The sequence below is a fragment of the Excalfactoria chinensis genome, chromosome Z, assembly GCF_039878825.1.
Source record: "Excalfactoria chinensis isolate bCotChi1 chromosome Z, bCotChi1.hap2, whole genome shotgun sequence".
Taxonomy (NCBI): domain Eukaryota; kingdom Metazoa; phylum Chordata; class Aves; order Galliformes; family Phasianidae; genus Excalfactoria; species Excalfactoria chinensis.
Window position 1 is genome coordinate 50,912,172 of NC_092857.1, and position 27,584 is coordinate 50,939,755.

The window sequence follows — 27,584 nt, forward strand, 5'->3', positions numbered from 1 at the left end:
GCGGGGGCGGGATTTCTGGGTCGAGGGATGGTGCGCAGGCCCGTCCGTCAGCAGCGCGGTGCCGGTTGTCAGGATGGCCGCCGCCGTTGCCGCCTCGCCGGCCGACAAGGAGAGGTGAGGCAGGAGGAGGCTCGGCCTGCGCGCCCGCCGCCGCCATAGCCGGCCGTGCTGCTGGGATGGGCTGGCGGGGCGGGTCTGCGGCGGGGCGGTGCGAGGCCCGGCTGCGGGGCCCGGCTGCGGGGCTCGTGTGTGGAACCGCGGGGGGGACGCCGCCCCCGGGCCTCCCGCTGCGCGGTGCTGGGTCTGTCAGGCAGCGCTGTGCTGCAGCGCCTGAGTGCGGGGCCGGCGGTACGGGCAGCAGGGTGAGGTGATGGTTCTGCACCGGCATAGCGATGGGACTCTTCGCTGCAGGGCGGTCGGGCCGTTCCACGGGCTTCCGGGGCGGTGGTTCCAAGTGGAAGGAGCGTTTAGATAATGCTTGCAGGCGGTGATTTGGGCTGTGCTGAGCCAAGAGTTGGACTCGCTGGTGCTGGTGGGTTCTTTCGAACTCGGGATATCCTGTGCGCGGCGTAATGTGGCCACGCGGTGGGTGGCACGGCCGGTCCCAGCAGTTTGTGCGGGATTAACCGGGGCCGGCCCTGAGCGCAGGTCGGCAGCGTTCGTGCCCTGCTGAGGGCAAGGAACTGCACCGTCGGCCCTGCTTCCCTCAGAGACCCATGTCAGCAAAGGCTTATTTTGTGCCTGGGGCGTGTGGCAAGGTTATTGTAATGTATTTGTTGGAGTGAGATGTTAAAATGTGTCTGTTTCGATTTCTGTAATGTTGGTGCTGCGCTGTGCTAGCACTCCTGTAAAACAGCGTGTCATTTTTAAAGCTCACGGAAGGTAACCAGGTCAGAACTGGTGACCAGTGCAGTATGTTGACGCTTGAGAACGCCAGTTACAAGACTGATGTTTCCCTGTGCAGGACTGTCCCGTGTAGTTGGGTAGTTGGCTTGCAGAGAGTCAGAATCTACCTAGTGCTGTGCTCAGCAGTGTGGAGGGAGGGGAATCAGAGGGAGGTAAGCTGCCTTCTCCTTGGGAATTGGGTGATCAGTGGTCTGTCCTGGGAGGTGGTGAGCAACTGCCTTCATGCTGCTGTTCACTTCGGTTGCTTTTCTTCTTGCGCTTCAGTTTCATTTACTAAGCAGTTTTTATTGTGATCCACAAGCTTTCTTGTCTGTGTAGTTCTCTTCCCTCAGCCCATGGGGTCAGAGCAGAAAGGATCAGAGGTCCTTGGCTGTCTCCAATTAAGTGGGCTTCAGACTGACCAGGATAACTTGCTTACCTCTTCTTCCCTATTTTCTTATACTGTCATAACTCCTCATATGATTGCAGTCCTCCTTGTTAGACCTCAGCCTTTTTCTTTCCTTTTCTTGTCTTTCTAAGGGGAAGCATAATTGAGGTTCTGTGTACCTGCATGTGCTTGGCAGGATTAAATGTCTTGAGAACTCATAATTTAACTTAATCAAGTCGTTAAGGATATATTTTTTGGAGCCTTTGTAACTTAGCAAATCCAGCTAGTTCTTCAGTGTGGATAGAAAAGAACTCAAATACACAAGAAAAAGGCACTTCTTGCTTTGAAGAAGCGTTTAATCACTAATAGAGATACTACCTCATTTTTAGGAAACTTTTATTCATTCTTTTCACTGAAAAGAATATGTTTGATTCAGTGAAATTGAATCAAAGAAGCATGTTTTCTTCTCTTCATTTTCTGGGCTTAAACAAAGATGGTTCAAAACAGTTTTTTCACCTCCTGGTATCTCTGTGCACTCTTCTTCAGTGCAGTCATGCAGATGGGGTTTCTGCCAAGTGGTCAGGCAGTGTATCGAGCAACTGAGAGTGGTACTATGTAACATCTTCCCAAACAGGAAAATAAGTGGTTGTTCTGTATTGCTGTGGAAGCTTCTGTGCTTAGGCAGTGGCGCTATTTATTATTGTTTTTCTAGTAAAACATGTAAACAATTTTAGGAGTTTATATTGATTAAACTGCTTGTTTTCTCTTTTTTAGATTTATCTGCATTTATCCAGCATACTTAAATAACAAGAAGACAATAGCAGAAGGAAGAAGGATACCTATAGACAAAGTAAGTTTGTGGGTGGCAGGGAAAAAGAGTATTTTGTTTTGCTCTGTAGTAGTTCTGTAGAGATCTGGAAAATAAAACTGAGTTTCAAATCTTCCTATTTCCCCCATGGCAAGTTTGATAAAAGAGCTCTGGGCTTCTGTTTTCATCTGAGCGGCACCTTTGGCAAAATGGTGAAGTAATGACAATCAGGTGTGCTCAGTCTGTTACAGAACTGATGTGTCAGATTTGGAAGGGGTACAGAAAAGATTAATTAGTTCATGATTGGGAGCTTGGTGACTAAGCATGGGTACTAAGTATGCCCATATTCTCTGCTTTGTCTCCTTTGTTGCTGTCAAAGATGGAACTTAAAATATATGTGGCTTGCAGATGTCTTGTTTTCAACATATCCAGAATATGGATATCATATTTTTAATATCATATTTCATATTTCATATAGAATATCATATTTTTAACAAGCAAGTGCTGAGTTTACAAATGGTTTTCCTCACTTTAAGTTTTCAGTTTGTTTTCCTGATAATGGTTAAAAAGTGAAAAATAATTATACAGCATATACGCTGCCAATGAAGGATCTGCCTGTGAAATGGATCTGCTGCCCTGGGCCAAAAAAAGTTCCACTGTTTTCTGCACTTGTTGCTGTAGATGTCCCTTTAGTCCTTTATTGCGTCATCTTCTTTGGTTCTGTGTAAATATAATTAATGCCATTTCACTTATTTTTTCTTAGGCAATTCTGTCACCTGCTTTGTTCCTCTGTCCTAAATAATTCTCTCATCTACTTTTTGTTTTACTGATTTCTCTATATCTTTGTTTATTTTTGTTTTCTAGACTGCAGAAGGGCTCCCAAATGACTTTTGCATTAGATTTGTTGCTATTTCAAGTACTATCCCTTTCCCACACACTTTTTCTAGCTCTACAGCATAGAGAAGCCGCCACCTCTGTATAGGCAGCTCATCACTGGAAAATGTTTAACTGATGTTTAACATGTTGCTTCAACAGGCTGTTGAAAATCCCACATCTACTGAAATCCAAGATGTGTGTGCAGCGGTTGGATTCAATGTGCTATTAGAGGTAACAAAACCCAGGCAACTCCCCTAAATCCCCCGACAGACAGTCAAACCAAAATCACAAAAAACAGACACCTTGGTGTGTGTCTCATCTTCTGCAGTTTTATTTTTTCTTACAGACAGAATAAATTGCCATGAAGTTTTTGTTAACAGCCAAGTTATTTTCTTACTTTGAGTGCTGAGTGAGCATAATGATGAAGGAAATGTTTGAAAACAGTCTGCAAGGCAAGCATTACTTGGATCTCTAAGTTAATGTCACTTTTTGACGCTTATAAAAAGATTACTCTGTGAACTGTTCTTAGAAGACTGTCCTAGTTTCTGAGAGTTCCTAATAGAGTCAGAATAAAAGCGAATCTCGCAGGGTGCAACTGCAAATTAAGTTTTAAAAAGCACATTTGTACTGAAAGGTATTATCCTTTGGAACTAGTGTCTGATAGTAACTGAACTTTGCTACTTAAAATATGAAGGGTCCTTTGGAGCAGTGTTTCAGCTAGAGTTGCAGTATGCTGTAGTTATTTACTGCCATACTTGCTCGGTCTTCAGTTTCTTGATTATTTTTTTCCTAGTGGAATGAGTCTGGGTTTCTGGCATCTCTAGCACAATTTGTTTTCTGAAGTGATGATCATTTAAAATACTGTGGAATTTTCTATCAGTTCTTTCTATCAGTTCTTCTTTCTTTTGTATCAATCTCCAAAACATTTGTAGGTGCTTTCTGTCAGAACTGATGGGCATCCAAAAGCTAGAAGAAATTCACTTTGCTTTTTGAAAGACAGATATGTTCCTATTAGTGCACGCTGACTTGTGAAATAGCCAGTACCAGTAAGCAGCCTGTAGCTAAATTAAAGGCAGCGAGTACTAAAAGTAGCAGACATCAGTCTGTGATCTGCTGCAACCTGCTAGAGTTTGTCCCTAGGTGTCCAGGAATGTTTGTGGCCATGGAGGTGAGACAGAAACTTGTGTCAGTGCAGTCCAGGCTGGTGGGGATGTAGAACAGTCCCTTTAGTTGGTTACTCATTGAATTGTTACAATTGTTACATACCAGCAATGAACAGTAAGTATGTTACAGCAATGATTCTGAAAATGTTACACTATATAGCTACAGTGGCAAAGCATTGGTGGATGAGGCTAATAGAGAGCCGCAGTTGTTTGGACCTGTTGAGAATTTCATGACGTTGTGACTTGGATCAAATGCCTGACAATTTTTGCAGGAAATTGTTCCAGTACTTAATACATAAATGAGGGTGTTTGTGGTTTTTTGGTTTGTTTGTTTTTTGTATGACAGAAAAATAAGATGTATCCTAGAGAGTGGAATCGAGATATGCAATACAGGGGTAGAGTACGAATTCAGCTCAAACAAGATGATGGCAATCCCTGCTTACCTCAGTTTCCAACACGTGAGTAGAATATCTCAGTTAAACCCTTTACCTGTTACTAAGCCAGAAATACTTCATTTTATCAGCTTGATTAATTCATTTTACTACCAAAATTTTAGAACATTGCATTAAATCTTTTTACCTCTGTGAACTAAATCAAGTCTATATGAGCAGTGAGTAGAGTTTGTAAAAATGCTGCTCTCTCCTCAGTATTTGATTTAAGAAGAAGTTAGGAGAGTGTTGTGTGATGGCAATAGCTGGTTTATTCAATATACAGTTTTGGCATACAGACAGAATGGAATACTTGATCTTAAAATGGATGGATTCCAGTTGTAGGCTATATGCATCAGTTAGGCACTATTACAGGCACCAAACAGATAAAATAAAACACTGAGTTTGCAGTTCTGTTTTATGTTGGCATTTTTATATTTGAGCACATATTTATTGTTATGAAGGTTGTATTTATTGTTATAAAGGAGCAGCTCCCTGTAAAAATTACTCATCATTCACTATGAACTGTTCATCTTTTCCTTTTTTCCTGTCAAGGAATCAATATCTAATGGGGAAGCAAATAAGTATCCGAAGAGGGATACATCTAAAAGAAAGAGCAAGAAAAACAGAAAGATGAGAGTAGATGAAGAACACATCAGGAGACAAATTCAAACCATGTTCCTGTAGGAAGATGGTGGTGTCTTTGTAAACAGTGCTTGTAGCTTTTTGCATAGTCATTCTGCCACAAGTATTTTAGGCCATTAAGACCTGAGGAAAGAGTAACTGTTCTGGTCTGCCGTGATGCCATTCCTGTACTTAAATAATTATAGGAAAAAAAAAGTGCTGGTGGAAGTTCTTTACAAACTCGGACTATGCAGCACATGAAAGAGAACTCCGTGGCTTTTTTTCCACTGTAACAGAAAGCTGAAAGTGGTCTGAGGTTTTTAACTTTGAAAATGGTGTGGATGTTCTTACAGCAGCAATGATCTCTCCCTGTATTTTTAGGTAAATCAGTGATGCTGTATGCTGCAGAAACCATTCCCAAACTGAAAACGAGAACTCAGAAGATGGGAGGTAGTGATCAAAGTCTTCAGCAAGGAGAGGGGGGCAAGAAAGGTAAAGGGAAGAAAAAGAAATGACTCCACATCTGAAATAAGTGTAATATCTACCAGATGTACTTACAGCAGATATGGATGGACACATTACTTAGTGCAACTTTGAGGTAAAAGTTACAGGAACAAAATAAACTGGTCAAGACAAATAGAACTGCCTGCTTATTTTGGAGCTGGAATGCATGTAACCGCTTTGTATCTGTGTAACAACACATCTGTCTTCACACACACCCTGCAGGTCTGAAGCAACATCCAGTTTTGAAAGTGGAACAACGCAAGCAAATGGGGTGGGTGGGAGAATCATTTTTTCCAGAATTAATATGCAGCTTTTTTAAAAAGGTAAAAAGTCTTATGCAGACTAGATAGACAAAGTTTTCAGGTTGGCTGATCATTTATCTACGCTGGTTGACTGACTGTCTTGACTCTGGAGTGTCTGTATCACCAATAAAAAATGTAAATCGGTGAATTTAGAACTTTGTAAACTTCCCTTCCTAATCATCTTCCATGATTGCCAGTAAACTAATAAAGGTGGCACCGTAATTTTGAGATACTGTCTTGAATGCTTTTGTTAGAAGTGTTGACTTTCCCTCTGCAGCTTATTTCAAGAACACAGAGACGTACCGTCGTGTTAGTATTTTAACTGTTTAAGGTAACCAAACAGTTTAGCTTGTTTTCCTCTTTTTTTTTTTTTTTCCTTTGAATACTGTATTATCCTATTTGTTTGATTGTTGTTTGAGCATTTATGAAATGCACTTTCTAGCTTTATCTCAGATGTGTAAGCCTTTCAGTGTCTGGTAACTTAAAATATTTTAAGTAGACCATGGGCAGGGATAGGAAGCTATTTGGAGATTAATTGATCAGAGCTGTTGTCATTAGAAGTAACTGAAGAAATTACTGAACAAGTTAAATGAGGGATAGTTTAGCATAAGGGACAGAAAAAGGACACAGTGCTACCTGTTTCAAGTTAAGAAAATAAAAAAAATACTTCATAGGTGAGCACCATTAACAAGTTATCAGATTATTCTGATAAAACTTGCATGTTGCAATATAATGTTTCCATCTGTCTGCCAGGTAAGCTGTTTATGGCATCTCTTTTTTTTCCCCATATTTTACGGATAAGCAGCATTCAGAATTTATCTGGATGTGTGGCTAGTCTGAAGTAATGAAGCTTGGTTAAGTTCTTATTTTTGATATGTTTGTTCAAGTTACTCATGCTTGTGTTTTGAGGTGGTTTATATTTTTTATTTTTTGTTCTACTCAAATGCTCTAATAGATGGTTGTTGCTGATAGGCATTTATAGCAAACTGCATAACAGCTCCCAGCTTAGGAGAGGCTCAGTTGTGTTTTCTTTCTGTAGGACATTTTAAGTGTCGTTCTATTGCAGCATTGAATGGAGGAGGTTGCTTTCTTACTCCACTGCAGCTGTATCAAATTTAGTAGCTGCCCTGATGGCCTTCCACATGCTACTCCCCTGATGATCAGATCATCAGCGTACTGATAGCAGAATGACTTTGTACAAGAAATTGTATGCTCTGAGGTTGTAATTGGGCATGGCTGTGTACAAACATCTTCAATTTCTTCCTGCTGATATAACTTCTTAAACAAATGACCTTTGGATTATCTCTCTTTGATAGCACACACAGATACGGCATCCCTGCCCAGTACAGAGGGCTGGAAATGAACGATCTTTAAAGTCCCTTCTAACCTAAGCCATTCAGCATGGGCACTGCTGGAAGCAGCTGAAGGTTTTGTTACAGGAAACAACAAAGTGGTCAGAGGTTATTAGTTACTGGTGCTCTGTGGAGAGGGAAGAGCAAGACAAGTGTACAAGATGACAGTAAAAGTGACAGTAGAAGACCTGTTGACTAGTTGGAATTGAGAAGGAAGTCTTGAATTTGCTTGGGTTTAGTGTTGGAAAGTCTCAGATTTAAGAGGTTTTAGAGAAATGATTTCTGTAGTACTGCCTCATCCTACTCAGTGACTTGTAAGGAAGGTCAGTCTTTGGAATCCCCTGAATAGGGCACTCCCTGCAACAGTCAGACAGTGACTCAGAGGAAGAATACAATACAGTTTATTGAGCTTTCTAACAACTAATCTACTACTCTGAGGCAAAATTAGGTTATAGTCTAACAGCAGTTAGTAAGCACTATGGATAGGTACTTGGCCTGAGCATTTTTTCCTTATCAACTATGGTATGACAAGTTTAGGCAATGGCTGCTTAAGAAAAATGAGTAGAAGATCAAGAGAAAGAGAAGAAAGAATTTCACTATTCCTTAGATCTGGTGTTGTTTTGATCTGTGGGGAGTGAGTCAATGAAGATAAATGTGCATGCCCACTTTTATTATAGTACAATTGGTCCAAGACTACCCCTGGGATGCCAGCTCTCTCGTGTCTGTGCAGTTAGATGTCCTAGAAGATTCCAGAGCCTTCAGCAAGGTTGTCTGGTGATTATGCACCCTCTTCAGTGACTTGCTCAAACCAATGTTTTTCAGTGTGTAGAGTTACTCAAGCTGCTGTTTTTCGGGCATAGGAGGAAACATGCTGTCCATCAGAGGAAGTAGAGAAAAGCAGGTCGCCATTCTGCCTCTGCAAGGCTTCATCCATCCTTCTCCTGGCTCCCTTTCTTGCAATGTTTTCTGCTCGAGTTGTTTAAGTCAGCACAGGGCACGTTCCTTCTTGGTCTTAGACAAGTAATTTGTAACCTAAATCAAAATTTTAAGTACCTTTATTTAAAATTATTTCAAGAGGTGAAAGTAGACGACTCTGGACACAACTCCTGTGCATGCGGTTGACTGGGCTGGAGGACTCAGGAAACTACAGGCCTGTCAGTCTCACTTCAGTCTCAGGAAAGAAAATGGAACAGCTTATCTTGAAGGCTATCTCTAAGCATATAGTGGACAAGATGACTGGGACAGTCAGCATGGATTCACCAAGCTTAACCAACCTCCTAGCCTTCTGTGACAGAATGAGTGGCTGCTTAGATGGGGCAGAACAGTGGATGTTCTCTACCTGGACTTTCAATGCTGTCTCCCATGACATCCTCACAGATAAGACGAAAGATGTAGGTTAGATGAGTGGACAGACAGGTGAATTAAAAATTATCTGAATAGCAGGGCTTACAGTGTTGTAATCAGATGTGCGGTCTGGTTAGAGGCCTGTTACTAGTATGGTTCCCCAGGGCTCAGTACTGGTTCTGGTCTCATTCATCATCTTCATCAGTAAGATGGATGAAGGGATCAGAGTCCGCCCTCAGCAAGTTTGCTGGTAATACAAAGCTAGGGGAGTGGTTGACACAGCAGAGGACTGTGCTGCCATTCAGTGAGACCCAAACAGACTGAAGAGTTGGGTAGAGAGAAACCTAATGGGGTTCAACAAGAACAAGTGTAGAGTCCTGCAGCTGTCCTGCAGGAGGAAGAATCACCGGTAAAGACAGGCTGACCTGGTGGAAAGGAGCTCTGTGGAGAAGGACCTGGGTTTCCTGGTAGACAACAGGTTGGCCATGAGCCAGCAGTGTGCCCTTGTGGCCAAGAAGGCCAATGGTATCCTAGGTGGCATTAAAGAGAAATCCTTCTCCTCTACTCTGCCCTGGTGAGGCTGGAATGCTGTGTCCAGTTCAACACACAGGAAACTTCTGGAGAAAGTCAAGTGGGTGACTTGGTGATGACTGGAAGCCTGGAGCATCTCCCTAATGTGGAAAGGTTGAGACCTGGGGCTTCTTAGCTGGAGAAAACTGAGAGAAGACCTTATTAGTGTATACAAATATATTAAGGGAAGGTAATCACCAGCATGGGATCGGACTGTTTTCTGTGGTACCAGGCAAGAGGCCATGTGCACAAACTGGAATGTGAAAAGTTCCAACTGCACAAGAGGGAAAAGCTACCCAGAGAGGTTGTGGAGTATCCATCAGTGGAGAAACCAAAACCCATCTGGATGTGATCCTGGGCAAAATGCTCTAGGTGACCCTTCTGGAAGCAAAGAGGTTGGACTAGATAATCCCAAGTCGTTCCTTCCAACCTCAACCATTTTGTGATTCTGCAACAGTGTTTGAAACACAGCATTAGGATTTGATATGGATTACAGAAAAGTTAAGCAGGTTAAAGACTGAAAAACAGGACAAGAAATTAAACCACCAAATTTGTAAGCTTACTTCAAGCTTTGTAGCTCACAGCAGCAAGTTTTTGTTCTCTATAGAATATCCACTAACAAAAAGTTGTCAGCAAATCATTAGCTGTGATACTTAGTTTTCATAATGAATGAAAAACTGAATGCTGTCCTACAGAAGATGAGGCATAGTGGATCTCATACTAATCATCACCTTGCTCATTGACAGCCGTAAGGGCTTGTTTTACAGCTTGATGTTTTTTTATGCACACTTTTAAGACATTTCTTCATCTCTTTGTAATACGCATTTCTCAAATTTAAAGTTAAATCTGCTGACAAACTGTACACTTCATTCTTTGATGGTTCTTGTGTCTGAAAAATTAGTGAGTGATTCTATACTAACTTAGAGAAAATCCCAAGGTCTGCAGGAGTCCACTTTAAGATTTAGTATTTAACTTAAAGATTTTAGTAAATAAAGTATTTAATTTAAAGACCAGAGATCACCCCTTCTTGTCACATCAGGAGTTCAACTTTACCTTCTGTCTGTCTTCTCTGCGTTTTGGGTGTTAAGAACTGTCATAGCACTACTGCATGCACTGAAGACATCCTGGTGTGGATATGAGAACTGAGGCTTCAGTAATTCATGCTGAATTTCTTGAAAATAATGTGAAATATTAAGTACAGCTTCAGATTAAAAAAAAAAAAAAAAAAAAAAAAAAAAAAGCCATAAACTGTGAAAAAGCATTTATTCTCTTTATTTTAGCTCCATTCTTACCAATTGGTTATGAATACATAAAAAAATCTGTATCTCTACTCAGGAATTTTCTCTGCTCACACAAAGTTTTCTTGGACAATCAGAACAGGCTGCAGATGTCAGTGTGCACAAAAAGCTTGGGGAGGTTGCAGTCTTATCCATTAACAACGCAGTTCTGGGAACCAACTCCTAAGACAGTAAAAACTTCAAGAGGACTGTATATCCAAGTGTTGGTAATGGCAATCTTATGAAAGGTGGCTTGTGGTTTTGAGTGTGATATTACGAGGCACTCCATTTAGAATTTTACATGACAGTTTTATTCAGAAAGAGATAGATAGCAAGTACATGCCACCTTTAGTCATCCTGTGCTCCTTTAATGCATCCATGTCTGGCAAATAGCCCCACACTAATATAAGCTTCATCACTGGAATAAAGCTACTCTTCCTACATTTTCTATCTATCCATTCAAGAAAATGCACACTGCACTAAATATTACGTTACGGTGAAACATGCAACAGTAAATAGTCTCTATTGTGAGATGCCTATCATCACTCAGAACTCTACTAGCAAGGAATAAATTAGATGTGCCAGCTCTCTCAGTAATTCTCTCTCTGTATGTTCCAGAAAACCTGTTCAGATTAATATTTTCTTTGTAGAATAATGTCATGTTACTAGACGCAACACAGTCAGTGTTGAAAGTAAGTACATGCACAGAGACAATCGAGTGCAGAGCCTCTGGGATATATACTTTTTATTTATGTTACTGGACAAGGTGATTACTGTAAGACTTTTTCATGAAGATTAATATTTTCATTAAGTTTCGGATGCTGCCCACTGCATTGCTTTTAAATAAAAATGCATGAATTCCATGCAGACAACAGCAAACTAGTAAGCAAACTCAGCACAATCCTTTAATATATCAAAACATTTTCAAGGCAACATTTTAAAAATTATACCACAGATCCCCATAACATCAAGCTTCACAATAGAGGTGGCTGGGAAGCTTTATCCAGTTAAAAGTTTTAAGTGCTCTTCTTCTCTTCACCCAGCAAGTTCACTGTAGCTTTCTTGGCTGCAGAAAAATAAAAGTTTAATCTTAGCGGTGCCCTACATTCTTAAGCAGCTTGTTCAGTGTTCATCAGCTGCACAAATAAATTATTTTCCTGTTACACCACGAAAGACGTCTCACAAAAGGAAACAGTAACTCTTGTGTTATATACACACAAAGTGATGAAACTACAAAAACCGTATTAATTAAATCGTATCCCAGGAGCAGCATAATGAACAGCTCCCATCGATTTACAATGTTTTTACTGAGAAAGTAAGAGCTGCTGATGGTCCTTAGGACACACAGGCTTAGAGCAAGACAACAACCAAGCTGCTGAAATGGGGATGGAATAATGCTAGAATGTGTGTCTGTTTGTGTGCATTGCTACTTAAAGAAAATATGAGTGTGGAAACCATTTTATGTTAAAACAGGGAAGAATCACACAATGACAGAATCACAGAATGGCTGAGGCTGGCTGGGTCCATCTGGCCCAGCACATGCTCCAGCAGGAATACCCAGAGCATGGTGCCCAGGACCACATCTAGTCAGCTTCTGGAGATCTGCAGGGGGGATTCCAAGACCTCTCTGGGCAGCCTGTGTCAGTGCTTCATCACTAGCACAGCACAGCAGTGCTTCCTGGTTTCAAAGGGAACCTCCTGTGTTCCAGTTTGCACCCACTGCCTCTTTTCCTGGCACTGGGCACTACTGAAACGAGTCTAGCTCAGTTCTCTCTGTACCCTCCCTTCAGGTATTTACCAAAAGAATAAGTGATTGACTGGAGATGAACGAAAAGGAATAAGTGAGAAAATAAGACATAAGCAACATGGAAGATCATTATTAAGATACCTGTCTAATAATATTCCAGGAAGGCTCAAGCAGCAAGGGTTCCAAGAGTAACTGAGAAAGGCGGACCACTTAAAGTGGTCTGAAGAAAAGGTCAGGAGAACAAGTTGATAAAAAGAAATCAAACTGTGTGTATTGTTTGGGGAAATGGAGATTTTAACGTGCTTTGAGGTACCTAATAGGTAAAATTTATTTCAAATGAAATTTAAGTATCTTTTTTTTCTTCAGCTACTTAAATTTTCTTCTTTTATTCATAAAATTACCATCCATCCAGTTTTCAGTGCAAGGCAAAAGTTACACAACTCCAGGCTGTGATGAAATTAGGTTACTCAACCCAAATACAAATCTTTTCTTTAAGAGTTGTCTCAGAAATATTTAAATTCCAAAGGAAGGAAAAATACAAAATCTTATAGAGAGGAAACCTTCACTTCGAGTGTTGTCACTGCTACAGTTCAAGGATTCATTTACTGGACAATCAGCAGCTCTTCTACAGTACCAGGTACTGGTGATGGCAGTATTTTAAAAGATGCAGGAATACGTAGAAAAAAATGACTGTTTCTGCAAGATACCTTGTGAGGATGTTTGTACACCTGCCTGGAGAAAGTGTTGATAATGTTATATATACTGGGAAGACATGGCATCTAATGAGTTGATTCTTATATTCACACAGCTTGCACTTATTCTAGATAACTCTAATCCTAGAAAGCAAAATTCACTTCAATCCTCTTCTCCTGATAGCTTTACCAAATTAATTTATTCATTAAAGCCTGCAGAATAATCTTGTAGGGTTTTTTTTAATCCAGAAATGGTGAATATTCATTTTTAGAGCTGCAAAGGAAAATTCTTCCTTCATGATGTGATCAGTGAATGATCATCTACTCACCTTCTTTAGCAATGGTATCTGCAGTCTCTGCAGCCTTGTCTTTCAGTCCTTTGACAGCACTGTCCAGCTGAGCTTCGTGCTTCAGGAAGAAAGGCCGGATGACTCGGTGATAGAGGAACTCCGCTCCATTAGAGGGACTTGGAGCCATGCACCAGAGCAGAAAGGCACACTAGAAGGAGGAAGAGCATCTGCATCAGTAGAAAAGTAGGAGACTAGGGGAAACGTGCTCTCCTAACTCTGCCACAGACTTCAGTGTATTTATTTAAAACAGTACATCAACTCCATTTTGTATGGTCACAGTCTGTAAGCACGCATATCAGCTGTTTCGTACAGTGAATCTTTATATTCTATTAATTTAATGCACACTGATAAAGATGTGGGCTGTAGCAGAAAAACCAAACTGGTAAGAAGTGTATCAAGACTTCATATACTGTTTTTCTTTTATCCTAAGGTACAGAAGCAGTATGAAAGCTGATTGGACAAAACATTAGTTTCTAGCTACTTCTGACTTACATGGCACAACTGATGGTTTATGTTCTTCTATCACTTAGATCAAGCCAAGATATATCCCACTACTTCCTCACCCAGACATGTTGTAGGGGAAAGACTGGGTTTGCTTGAATCCCAGTGGTAAAGCAACATGATGAAAAGAGACAGATACACACTGCACAAGACCAGATAATTCTTTTGGACTGCACAGTTTTTTACAGAGCTTTTATACTATTTGCTGAGGAAAAAAAAAAAAAAAAAAAAAAAAATGGAAAAACCAACAAACGCAACCAAAAAAACAACCACTACTATTACAAATACTACATGCCTCTTCACCGTGGAAGCACTTCTATATGAACTCACTTCCAATGTGAAACACACTACAAAAGTAATGAATAAATGCAAAATGACGTCAAAACACTTCAAGTACAGGAAACGCCACAAACTAAATTTGCCAAAGCTCTGAAAGGACGTATAGAAGTATCAGACTAAACATTTACAATTCAGAGTAACTATAAGCAACTTAAGAGATCTGCTTTGCAATTAAAACAGTAACACCACTTTTCAGTAGCGGTGTCAAATAGGACTTATTTGTATAGTTTGTATTTCAGTTTTCCCACTTTCACATCAGTATCACAAGCAGCGAAAAGACAGTGCTTTCAATGCAAGCACTATAGCATCTGAAACTCATCTGATTAACATAAGCAGTTTCTTATTTATTTGTGAAGTTTCCAGTATGCTGCATAGCTCCAAAGCATTTCCTAAAACCTGTTCAGCTACAGCGTCCTTTCAGAGCACCGCTGTACACAGACAGACTTTTATCTCCTTCTACGCCTTCCATGTTTTTGATTTCCCATGGGAAAGCTAATGTAAAAATAAAATTATATATATATATATATGTATTTAAAGTGTAAACAACATTTAAAAATAAGATGTGACCCAGGAGGGAATATGCTGACATCTACTCATTACACATGAAAGTAGTCAGGTTGTACGTTTCACTTTAGGAGAGGTGGTGGTACATAAGCTGAAATACCTTCAGGATGTAGTAGAAAGGGAACCAGGACAAAAAGATATCAGAGAAGAATTCTGCTATGCTGAAAACACCATATACAACCCAGTAAGTCAGCCACTGTGTGTCGTCATCTTTGTTGGGACTTTCAATGGCCTTGATTCTGTAAGGAAAACAAAATGAGATAGCAAATCAGTAGCATCGATAGTAGTGACATTTTTACATCTCAGTTCTATAGTTATGTGTGAATTCTCATCATTTAATACAATAATAATGCTCTAAAACCCAAAAAAAAACTAAAGCATTAACCCTGCAGTGGAATTGCCAGGTGACAGCCTGAACCAATGGTTAAGCACCAGGTGGGGTGGCTAACCCAGGAGCTCAGGTGCAAGCAGTGCACCTACATGATCGGAAGGGGAAGAGCCTGGGTCCACCCATCCTCACCCTCATTTCCAGGTTAGCAGTCAAGGACTAGCATCGTTCTGGATAGAGACTGAGCTGCCACCAGTCATCAGAAGTAGTGAGCCAAATTTCCTTTTAAAAAAATATAATAAAAATCTGCCATTATTCCATAGGGATTGTATCCCACTAGAAGGCACTGTTATCACCTAATTTTTGCCATACGTAGAATCACAGAATGGTAGGAGATGGAAGGACCACCATAGAGTCTCCTGCCACCCTTTCTCAATTTCTTGCTCACGGGGACGCACCGATCCTGAGCTTGGAAGAAGGGCTGTTTAAACGCTGACCAGCTCTCACAGGCCCCCTTGCCTTCTAACACCCGAGCCTGTGGGATGGCTCCAAGTAGGCCCTGGAAGAGATCAAAGTTGGCTCTCCTAAAGTCCAGGGTACCAATCCTACTTTGTGCTTTGCTTCTTCCACTCAGGATCTTGAGCTCCATCCACCATCTCGTGGTCACTACAACCCAAGCTGCCCCCGACCTTTACTTCCTTCACAAGTCCTTCCTTGTTAGTGAGAATAAGGTCCAGTACCACCCCTCCCCTCGTCGGTTCCTTCACCACCTGCAGCAGAAAGTGGTCTTCAACGCATTGCAAGAACCGTCTGGACCGCGCGTGCCTGGCCGTGTTGCTCATCCAGCAAATAGCCGGGTAACTGAAGTCCCCCATGAGCACCAGCGCCTGGGATCGTGACGCTACTTCCAGTTGCTTACGGAAGGCCTCATCAACCTCCTCCTCCTGACCAGGGGGCCTGGAGTACACACCCACAACAGTGTCACCCTTACCAGCCTGCCCCTTGATTCTCACCCACAAGCTCTCCACTGCTGCATCGCTCTCCCCCAGGTGGAGTTCAGTACGTTCTAGCTGCTCTCTCGCGTAAAGAGCAACTCCACCACCCCGCCTTGCCAGCCGATCTTTCCTAAAGAGCACACAGCCCACAGAAAGGTATTTCGACCGCAAGCCAGCCTCCCTCTTTCAAAATCCCAAAGGAGAAGAACGAGCCAACAGACACTCAAAATGGGGTTAAATTTGGCCAGTTGTTTATTGTTGTTCATTTCTGCCCGATGGAAAGGGAGATTGGTGTTCTGATGGATCGCTGGCCAAACCGGAGCCAGCAGGTGGCATGCTGGCTCCTATCGGGCGTGGTGTGGCGGGCAGGACTAGGGAAGTGATCCTGCGCCCGTGGTGTGATTCTGGGTGTGATTCGGTGATTGTGGGCGTGAGGAGCAGTCCCGGCTCTGTCCTGGTAGGAGAGATGCTCCTGTAGTTTTACTACACTCACAACTTGAGCTACCTCTTGTGTGTTTACAAAAGAAAGCAAACTAAATATATGATGTATATATATTTAGTTTGAGGGACATGGAGGAGAGGACCAGTTCTGACTGCACTGTGGCGATCTTGATCAGAAGACCACTGTAAGTGGAGGAGTTTGTGACTCATGTAACAGCCAACCTCAGCACACCCAACGCTGTGCTCCACACATTCCACAGGTGCAGGATAAACTTCCCCAGCTAATGATAGCAAAAGAGCCTACAGGCAGCAATGATGCCATACATCTGCCTCACCCATATCCAAAATCAGGTCACTCTGTTCAAGGATGGGGTCTGCACTGAGTGCTGTTATGTGGATATTCAGTGCTGCAGCTCAGGATTCAAGCATGCATGGAACATGAGGGTGGATGTACTGTGCCCTATTTCCTCACACTGCTAGCTCTGATAAACAGCTTTTTAACTGATGCTTTGCAGTGTCAGTGTCCATCTCACTGGGATGGCCACAATGGACCAGTACCTGCCACTGCAAACAGTATCTAGATTAAAATTTTAGACTTCATTCAGGATTGTGAAGCGAATCTCAAATATCTTTATTCATTAAGTGCATGTGCCAGACTGTAAGATGTAATTACAACTGAGCACTTGACAGCACAGAGGCAGCATAAGGCAAGCTCCTCTGACACGTGGCCAGGACCACAGCTGCATCCCTTGCTGTTCCGCTCTGTAAACCTGCTCCTGCAGGACTCACAAACTGTGATGCAAGTTCCTGTATCAGGAACAGAAGCCTCAGTAAAGTTTGCAGCTTCCTGCTCACAGTTAACTGGCTTTCTGTTCTCCAGCTGCCAGAAGAAAGCACAATTTGAGTTTTCACTGCTCTAAAGCAACTGCAGGATGTGTCAAAAGTGCAAACTTTTCATACAGACTTTTTCATAGTGAATATTTCTTTTTACTTCGGTATATTTACAAGCTGCAGAGAGGCGTCTCTCTGCGAGTACCCCTCCCGGGTAAACCCTTCAGACTCTGCCACTTCCTACTTCCGTATGTGAAGACAGAAAGGCAACCATGTGACAAGCCTTAGGTTTTAGCAAATGCACTGGTGAGCCAACCGCGTGCAGACAGCACTGACACAACTACTGCATTGGACTACCCTGAAATACAACACGAAATCTGGATGCTTAATGTATGCACTGTTTCCACCAGTTTGCGTCTGGAGCAGCTCCTGTCCTACCCCGCGCACAGCAGGGGCTGCAACTGAGCGCAGCACAGCCACAAGGACAGCTTTCTGCAGGTGGGCAGCAGGAGGCGTGCTTGCTGCTGCCTCCAATAACAGCGCCGGGATGCAGCAGCTCCGCAGTCTGCCCTCGGGCAGTGCCAAGGCGAGGTGCTCACGTAGGTTGGCCCGGAACACCGATAACCCGCTGCAACCAGTTAAGGTGGTATGGGAAAGCAGGAGAGGTAAAGGAGAAGGCTTCTGTGCAGGCTCTTCTCAAAGTGTTAATAAGTACAAGCAAGTAACAAGGAAGTCGAGTGGTGAACAAAGGTTCAGGTGGAGGAGACACAGAAACTTGTGGCAAAGTGCCTCACTGTGAAAGAAAACTTGCAGATGGACTTAAGTGCATGAATGTTTCCCATCATGCTGGAAGTTCTGCACCAGCAGCACATGGAGGAAGGTTATTTTACCACAAGACGCATGCTTGCTTGGTATTTTCAAGAAGACTCTGCAGTGAAACTGCTCTCAGCCCTGCTGTTCTCCAGTTGCTCCCTAAAGCCATCCACAGACTTAAGGAGAGACCATTTAAACTCTGCTACCATCACTAAAATCATCTTAGCAGTTGTGATAATCAGTTTTCATGAACAGAACCCCCAATTCTATGGCAAAAGGCAGATGACATATCACTGATACTATGGTATGCTTTAGATTCTTCTGCCTTCTGTGAGAATGGATACCTTGGAAGACCTCCAAAAACAGGTATGCTCCATTTGGATATTCACCAGCAGCTGCTGCAGCTCCTTAAGCTGGTATCTTGCCCAGTCAAATCACAGAGAGCATACTGACTGTACTCATACAAACCATAAAGAAAGGCTCCAATTAACAATCAAACCAGACTGTCAGACATGAATTTTCCCTCTCCATCAGTTATTAATTATATCTGGAGTATTTCAGCTTTGAAGGGATATTTACAAAACATCTGCATTTGCTCCTGTCTATGATATACTCACTCATCCAAAAATCTCATGAAATGGCAGCCTTTGTATTCCTGATCTCGCTTGTAAGTTCCACTAGCACAAAAAAAGGAAGCACTGCCACTCCTGCAAGTTTCAGTTTAACTGTAGAGCTCTGAACCCTCAAATACTGAGGAAAAAAAACGCAAGTTTTTAGAATTATGAACAGCCATTCCTGACAGCATTACAACAAAACATGTGGAAACACTACCCCCAAGGACATGACACTGAAATAATATCTTTTAAAAAATAAATAAATAACAATCTTCAGCCACTCTAATTGTAATGAATGCTGTCAGTATAAAGAATGATGACTCTACACCCTTAAGCATAGCAATCACAGGGCCATCCATTGCTGGCAGAGAAAGGCTGCCCACTGGCCAAGCCAACAGTCAAGTTCTCAGTTGATGTTAACTGTTATTTTCACTTCAGCTTATGCACTGTACGTGGGACCTCACAGCTTTCCCAGTCTTCCTCCTGGTGGTGCTTAGGCACCTAGAGAATAAGGATTCCATCCATCAGTGATAAAGGAGTACCTGAACCAGACACTGCCATGGGCAGATTGTCACATGCAGCAATGCTACAAATAGTCAAAAGCTGGTCTGGTTGCATCAGCTGACACACAGCATTACGTCCACATGCAGTGTTTTCTTGCACACTGTAGGAAACAGCGTGCTTCCCTTCTGTGGTGGGACAACCTCAGGGGACAGACAGCTGCCACACCAAGAAGGTGACAACAATCGGCCCTATCAACTCAGAAGAACAAACAAAATTTGCACCTGTTTAAGGAGGAAAAAAAAAAAAAAAAAAAAAAAAAAAAAAGAGCAAGTTTTTGATGTGCATTCTGCTTCAGAATGAAAAATATAGTCCTTCGGATGAGAGAGCCAACGCAAACCCACAGTAGAACATACCCCTGTAATACTTCTGATTCAATAATTCATTTTATTTTTTTCCTCATGTTAGATCATGAAGTAGTCAGTGTGATACTTGTCTTGCAGTCTCCATCAATCAGAGCAAACATACAGATCACAAGACACTGTCAGCACAGCCAACTTTAGGACAGCCTTCCTGTAATTGTTATGTGTACACTGCAAGAGCAAGTGTACACAAATCTCAGTCGGATACAACATTAAGATCTCCTAACAAAGGAAGGTACATTCAAAACCTATGGCACTTTTTTGAAAGTTTTTTTAATGCTGATTTTACAAATTGCTGTGTTAGTTACACGGAACAACCAGACATCACAAAGGACTTTATACAGTGCTTTTACACCAAGTGTGGAGGGCTTTAAATACAGATTTATACAACTATTCACAGAAGTTAGGCACATAAGGAGGTAGCAGCAATCACTATTAGAGCTTCCAGCAGACTGGATAGCAAACATTGCAACTTAAAACTAGGGATTTATCCAGCACTGAATATGCCCAGCCATAAGCCAGCATTGCAACCTGTGTAGATGAAGGGGGAGTACAATAAGGACTTCATTTTTAGCCATATTTGTCACCTGATTGTCACTCAATGACAGAGGGGAAGAGCTGAGGATGTCACCATCTCCTGCAGCCCTGGGTTCACAGTAGCTGTGTAGCTGCAGTCTCAAGACCTCAGGTCAATTTTAACCGCCTGACAAAATCAGTTCAACTGGACCAAACCAGCATTTAACTGCATCAAGTCCAATGTTTGCAATTTGCCAAGCTGAGCTCTTTCACTTAAAGCATCTGACTCATTTTGAGAACTACCACCTCTTTTCCAGGAAGAGGCTGTTAGTCACTCCAGAATTAGATCTGGCAGAGGAAATCATTGTTGGAATTAATTCACACACACATTACTCACAGGACCAGCATATTATGATTTTACCAAATGAGCAGTTTTTTTGTTGTTTTTTTTTTTTTTTTAAATTTTTTTCCTCAAACTCTGTTTAGCTAGTAAGATGTGTAAGCCAGAAATCAAGACAGAAATGCTGAAATCTATTACTCAAGCATCATGTGATCACCCAAAGCTCTGCAGTTTACAGTGCGTACCTGGTGCCTCTTGTATAAATCAAGTTACAAGTTTAAGACAAAAGACACAGTAGCCTCAAGTATAAGCAAGAAACGGAGCTTAGTAAACTATGTATCCATCAATACATGTAAGGCACACTGCAGTGCAAAATGCAAAGTAAGCTGAGTGCTTGTGCTGCAGTTTGGGAAGAATCACAGAACTATATGGGTTGAAAAGGACCACAATGATCATTTAGTTCCAACCCCCCCCTGCCATGGGCAGGGTCACCAACCACCAGACCAACCTGTCCAGAGCTACATCCGGCCTGGCCTTGAATGCCTCCAAGAATGGGGCATCCACAACCTCCTTGGGCAACCTGTTCCAGTGTGTCATCACCCTCTAAATGAAAAAAAAAAATCCTCCTATTACCTAATATAAATCTCCCCTGTCTCAGTTTAAATCCATTCCCCCTTTTCCTATTAGTATCAACCCTTGCAAACAGCTGTTCCCCCTCCTGTTTATACACTCACTTCAAATATTGGAAGTCCACAATGAGGTCTCTCCAGAGCTTTCTCTTCTCCAAGCTAAACAAGCCCAGTTCCCTCAACCTTTCCTCACAGGAGAGGTGCTCCATCCCTCTGATCATCTTAGTGGCCCTCCTCTGGACCTGTTCCAAGAGCTCTGCACCTTTCTGGTACTGGGGGCCCCAGACCTGGACGCAGTGCACCAGATGGGGCCTCACAAGAGCTGAGTAGAGTGGGACAATCACCTCCCTCTCCCTGCTGGACATTCCTCTCTTAATGCAGCCCAGAAGACAGTAGGCCCTCAGGGCTGCAAGCGCACACTGCTGGCTCATGTCCAGCTTCTCATCCACCAGGACCTGCAAGTCCTTCTGCACAGAGCTGCTCTCAAGTTCTTCCCTCAGTCTGTATAAACACCTGGGATTGCCCCAGCCCAAGTGCAGCACCTTGCACTTTGCCTTGTGGAACCTCACTAGGTTCTGGTGGGCCCACTTCTCTACCCTGCCCAGGTCCCTCTGGATGGCTTCTCTTCCCTTCCATGTATTGACTGCAGCACTCAGCTTGGTGTCATCTGCAAACTTGCTGAGGGTGCACTCAATGCTATTGGCTGTGTCACTGAGAAAGATGTTGAAGAGCACCGGTCCCAGGACTGATCCCTGAGGGATGCTGCTTGTGACCGGCCTCCACCCTGACACAGAACCACTGATCACAACCCTCTGGCTCCAACTAGCCAGCCAGTTCCTAATCTATCTAACAGTCCAACCTTCAAACCCATACCTCTCCAATTTAGAAAGTAGGCTGTGGTGAGGGATCATGTCACAGGCTTTGCAGAAGCAAACTATTCTGTGCATAAATCCATCAGGTTTCTAGGCGATCAGGTGATCTAGCCTGACAAACAATAGCACTGATGCTAATTGTTTTAAAACTGTAACTAAAATTAAACGACTTTTTGGTTTCAATTCTTGATTCATGTGTTGCAGTGGTAAAAAAAAAAAAAAAAAAAAAAAAAGCACCTTTCACTGAATTACCATATAGTAGGGGTTGGAAGGAACTTCAGAGGATCTTCTACTCCAACCCCTGACAACAGCAGGTTGCCTGCTGTGCTCCATGCAGGCTGGACAAAGCAGGCACACTGCACAGCAGAAGATCCAGCAGATCCCATCAGCAGCTCCTGTGGAAGCTGTCCACATACGTTCTCTGCAAGTATTGATTCCACTGTCATCTTTAGCACAGGCAAGGGCAGTCAGACACTGCAGCAAAGCTCATGCACTTCTGAAGTTTCATAAATCCTTTGCACACATCTCTTAGTCATCACAGCTCTTTCCTGCTTGCAGTCTAATTTTTCTGAGGCAGCTCACCACTGTGGGCTAGCTCCGGAGAATTTAGAGAAGCAGTGAAACACTGACAGTGTTATTTACACACTGCCAACACTCACTTCTTCCATCCACTAGTCCAAATATCACCTTGTGCAGCTAAAGTTCACTAAACATGCAAAAAGTTCTTCAGTAAACTTTCAAGCACTGGTCTACTGCAAGCACAGAAGACCGCAAGTAAAAAATATATTTCAACTGAAAAATGATCACCTCATGAGAAAGCACTTCACAGGATTTGAGGGAATAATGCTCAGATTCTATGAGTGATTTAAATCCAGACTGTTCAGTTTTCTAGAAGACAGACAGGTAATCTCTGCTTGAAAAATTACTGCTTAATTCTGTTAAGAGCCTTGAGGGTGGACCTTTAGTGGTGGCACAGCCTAAGAGACCTGGGCCTTGGGGAAGACTGTGTGTGCCCAGTGAAAAAACACCTTCATGTAGGAATGCACTGCAGATTTGAACACAGCCATGACACAGCCCAGTGAGCAGACCAAATGCTGAGCTGAGCTTTTATCTCTGGGTCTGTTTTTAGAAAATACACCTTCTTCTAGGAAAACAAAGTGATTAGTAACTACTTGGTCAAGGTAATCCAAAACTAAAATCCTGAAAGAAAGAGAGTTGGAACATGACTAGCAAGTCAATCATCAGAAGCCTGTTGGCAGCTTTAAGCAATCAAAAGAATAGTAGGCGATATCTCCCTTGCACAAGACAGTCAAGAGAGCAAATTAACTACAAAAATGTAACTTTTTCCCCTTTCAGTCCTGTGGACTCATTGCTGAAATATTCATGTAGACATCAAATTAATACTCTCTGTAATGCATTCCAATGATGGCCTGACCTCTTCCAGGAGGCACAGGTTTAAGAGCTGTATATTTTATGCAGGAAGGTTTTGGTTGTGGGGGAGCTGCAGGGGGGCCCTTGAAAGCAGAGCCCAGCAGCACCCCATGTCAGAACGTAGCTCCAGCTGCACCAAATAGATGCACTGATGAGCCATGGGAAACACTGGGTGTGCTCTAGGAAAGCAGACTTAAGAGGTGGAAAACTGCTGCACAACAGCATCTGGAAGAGAGAAGTGAGATATGGGAAAGAAACGGCTTTGCAGCCACACAGGTCAGTGCAGGAAGAAGTCAGGATGAGCTCCAGGTGCAGAGAAGCAGCTCCCTGCAGCCCAGGAGAGGCCCAGGGAGGAGCAGGCTGTCCCACTGCAGTTCATGGGCACCATGTGGAACAGACTTCCTCATGCAGCCATTGTGAAGAAGACCACAGTGTAGAAGAGATGAGGCCTGGAGGATACACAGCCCATGGACAGCCCCACAAAAGCAGCCCAGGCCAGAGCTGCAGCTCGCAGTGAAGCAAGAGGTCTTGTGGGAACTGAAGAGAGTGAGGGACCCAGGAAGTTCAGGAAGATCTGTGGCCTGTGGGAAGGACCTCACAATGGAGCAGGGCAGAGTGAGGAGGAAGAAGTGGCAGTGATGAAGAACCAGGGACTGACTGCAGTCTCTCTTCCCCATCTCACTGTGCAGCTCAGAGGGATGGATGATGTAGCTGAATGAAGCTGAGTCTGGGAAGAAGGGGTTGGAAGGGTTACTGGGGGTATGCTGGGTTTAGGTCTCTTGTTTTTAAACTTCCCATTATCCTACTCTGTTACTAATTGGCAATAAATTAAATTAATCTTCACCAAGTCAAGCCTGTTTTTCCCATGATGGCAATTAGTGTAATTAATGATCTCCCTACCCACAGCTTAACCCACGACTTTTTATCTTGTTTTCTCCTGTCTCACAGAGTGAAAGCTGTGTGGGAGGCACCTGGTGACCAGCCAAAGTTAACCTAACACAGTATAAAAAAAACAACAAAAACACACTCTTGCTTTCAGCTGAAAACTGCTTCCTGCCCAGTGTTATGAAGCAAATCTCACTTAGTATTACCATTTTGCAGCTCTTCAGTTGTCCTTTCAAAAGTGAATAGAAGCAAGGAATAAAGAAACCACCTTAGCTGGTGATTTGTGCATTAGGTCCACAAGCATAGGTTACAGGAGTCAGAAGCACCCTAACTGCAGTACAAGATCAAAGCAGTGAAAAGGAGAAAATACAATCACTTCAGTAACTCAGCTTTATCTTCTTGTGGCTTGGCCATGCACTAGGATAAAAACCCTAACATACATACAGACTGCAGAATAGTGATGCCAGGGACCATATGGTGGAAAAGGGGCAATCACCAAACAGGATTATCGTTCTTTTGCATAGTCAGGTAGTTCACACCTGGCAGCAGACTGAGAACCATCTCATGAGATAGCACAGATACCCTGATATGCTATTCCCAAACTGACCCACAGTCCATCCAGGACTCCTCTGCTGGCTCTGTGAGCTGGGAAACATAAAACACCAGCTCTGTGCTTGGGAAGGACACCTACCTTATCAGCATACTACTGAAAGAACTAGTATCTCTCCACAGGCTGCACCTGAAAAATCCTACGTACTGCAGAGTGGTTCACAAATTAGCTTATTATACAAAATTCTAATTAACTCCTAAATCTGTTTTCACATTAATAAAATACACAAATGGAAAACATTAACTGAGTGTGACTTGGAAAAGCCAGAACAGGCACTGTATTCATGTGCATGCTGTTCAGGCTTTTTTAAAAAAAACTTATTTTAATTACAATTTATAGGCAAAATCAAAGGCAAGTGAACCACTTAAAATAAATAAATAAAAAGAACCAAATAAATAAATAAATAAATAAACCAAGAACAACACACCATTAACACTGTAGATACAGTTTTTCACACCAAGATGCACTGAAAAATACCTTCCTACTGACAGAAGGGTAAATATTCTACAGAAAGATAAGCTCAATTTTCAAGGTCTGGAAGAGGAGGAAAAAAAAAAAAAAAGGCAGCAGATAAACTCTTCATATCTGATTTGCTGCTGCTTGTCTGCACAGCACTAGGAGCTTTATTATCAGTTTCACTGCAGTTGCATATGGGCAGATTTAAAATCTAATACCAAACTAATATATTTTTTTTTATGTGTAAAATTCTATGTTCAGAAAGGAATTAAATAAATTTAAATGGCCTAACTCAGGCACGAGATAGTACAGCAACGTAAATCCTATGCAACTACTTACAGATTTTTCTGCCTTGTTACTCATGTTTTCACATTCAGACTTTAAATGGAAAAAACAACAACAACAAAAAACACTTTCAAAGCTATAAACTGCCTTATAAAAAGAGCAGTTCTTGGTCTGTAATCTCCAAAATTATTGCCCACCAATAACAGTGTCCAGAAAAGCCTCACTCCGCTAGACACACTGTAGCCATATGACAGTTTTAAAACTCGTATAAGTCAAACACTAAGACAACCTATACAATAAAGAGGGGAAGGAAAAGCAGTGTGGTTTTAATTGCCCCAAAGGTAATGCCCAGATAACACATTTTTAAGAGCTACTGACTATACTCAAGTAGTTAGATAAAAGCAAACGCTGTGTTTCCAGCGTCACGTTATAACTGGGATAGACTTCCATTTTGTGAACGCAGTCAGCCACACATCAGGTTTTATTTACTACAGTTCTGAGATCTTTGCAGCACATTCTACTGACATTTCACCTAATAGGAAACCCATTTTGTTCCAATAACATAACAACACGACGCCAACGAGAGGCACCAGCTACTTTCATGGACGGAAGGTCTAAGGAGGTTTCCCCCAGCTGTCCTTCAAAGAGCAGGATATTTTCTAAGGGGAGCTCTGAAACTTTCCTGTGCAGTCAATGCACTAGGTAGAAACAGCCCTCCTGGAACGCAGTGCCCACTGACACATGGCACTTGGCAGTACACATGCACTGACACCGCAGCAGTGCCCTGTGCATAACGGGGACCGCACTACTAAAAATACTCGCGTGGGTTTCAGCGGACGCTGCCGCAGCCGCGGCGCTCCCTCCTGCTGGGCACAGCAGCTCACCAGCGATCGGTCCATCCTCACTGCAGACACCGCCCAAAGCCGGAGTGGAAGTACGGCACTAAAGGGTGGGCTGTCAGGTGTGACAACCTCTTGCTACTGCCAGCTGCGACTCATTACGCGGCAACTGTTAGGGGGCCCAAAGCTCGTTCCCGGCTCTACACTGGCATCTGTTCATGTCAACACGGAGGAGAGGCGACAGGCAGCAGCAAAGCTTTGGAGCACGGTCTTCCAGCACCGCGCCACGATCTGAAGCAGCGCAGCGCTGCCGTTTCTCAGCGCTGTTCCCCGGGCACCCGCAGCGATACCCGCAGTGACGGGGCACCTCCCCAGCGCCCGCCCGGCCGCGTCCTCCCCCGGCGCCCCCCCGTTCCCCACCACCATCCCGACACTCACGACACGTAGGCGGGGTAGCCGAAGCCGATGATGTTGCAGAGCAGCGAGGCGCCGTAGCCGATCACCAGGTAGACGCCCAGCGCCCCCAGGACAGCTGCGGGGAGAGAACACAGAGTGGTTACCGGCGGCGGGGAGCGCTGGGCGGCGCGGCCCTCACCTGCGGCGCTGAAGGGGAAATGGCACAACAGCACGGCCCGGGACGGGCAGCGAGGCCGGGGAACGAGGGCAGATGAGCGGGCAGGGCGCGGCCGAGGCCACCGACGGACGCCGCTCCGCCCGCCGCCCCCGCGACCACCGCAGGGCCCCTGCTCCAGCTCCGCTTTCAGGACGGCCCCCACTAACCGATGGCGATGTAGGTGCGGTCGATGTTGGTCTTGCTCTCGATCCACTCGAGCACGGCAGTCATGCCGTTCTTCTCGTGCAAGAAGCGGTCGAAGCGCTGTCTCATGGCCGCCGTCATGGTGAAGCGCTGGGCTGCTGCTCCCCTCAGCCTGCACAGCCACCGACGGACTACGCGTCTGGCACCGCCCGGCCACGAAGCCGCCGCCTCAGCCCGCCCCCAGCCCCGGGAGGCGGGGAGCCATCTTCCGCCGAGCCGCGCCCGGCCACGAAATGGAGGCGGGG

The 27,584-nt window shown here is 43.5% G+C and overlaps 2 protein-coding genes across 3 annotated transcripts; one reads left to right on the forward strand and one right to left on the reverse strand.

Annotated features, from left to right (window-relative positions):
• SRP19 (signal recognition particle 19) lies at positions 1-6,360 on the forward strand. The gene is made up of 5 exons (XM_072359081.1): positions 1-114; positions 2,048-2,123; positions 3,117-3,188; positions 4,467-4,578; positions 5,554-6,360. The coding sequence occupies exons 1-5, from the start codon at positions 74-76 to the stop codon at positions 5,685-5,687; spliced, it is 435 nt and encodes a 144-aa protein (XP_072215182.1). The 5' UTR covers positions 1-73; the 3' UTR covers positions 5,688-6,360.
• Positions 6,359-27,584, reverse strand: REEP5 (receptor accessory protein 5). Of its 2 annotated transcripts, none has more exons than XM_072359080.1 (5): positions 27,303-27,563; positions 26,961-27,054; positions 14,815-14,953; positions 13,290-13,458; positions 6,359-8,362 (listed from the first exon to the last, which is right to left on the reverse strand). In XM_072359080.1, exons 1-5 carry the CDS (start codon positions 27,418-27,420, stop codon positions 8,343-8,345), a joined length of 540 nt encoding a protein of 179 aa, XP_072215181.1. In that variant the 5' UTR covers positions 27,421-27,563; the 3' UTR covers positions 6,359-8,342. The 2 variants fall into 2 exon arrangements, with proteins under 2 accessions (XP_072215181.1, XP_072215179.1); XM_072359078.1 differs by lacking the exon at positions 6,359-8,362 and adding an exon at positions 10,064-11,587 and having other exon boundaries at positions 27,303-27,584.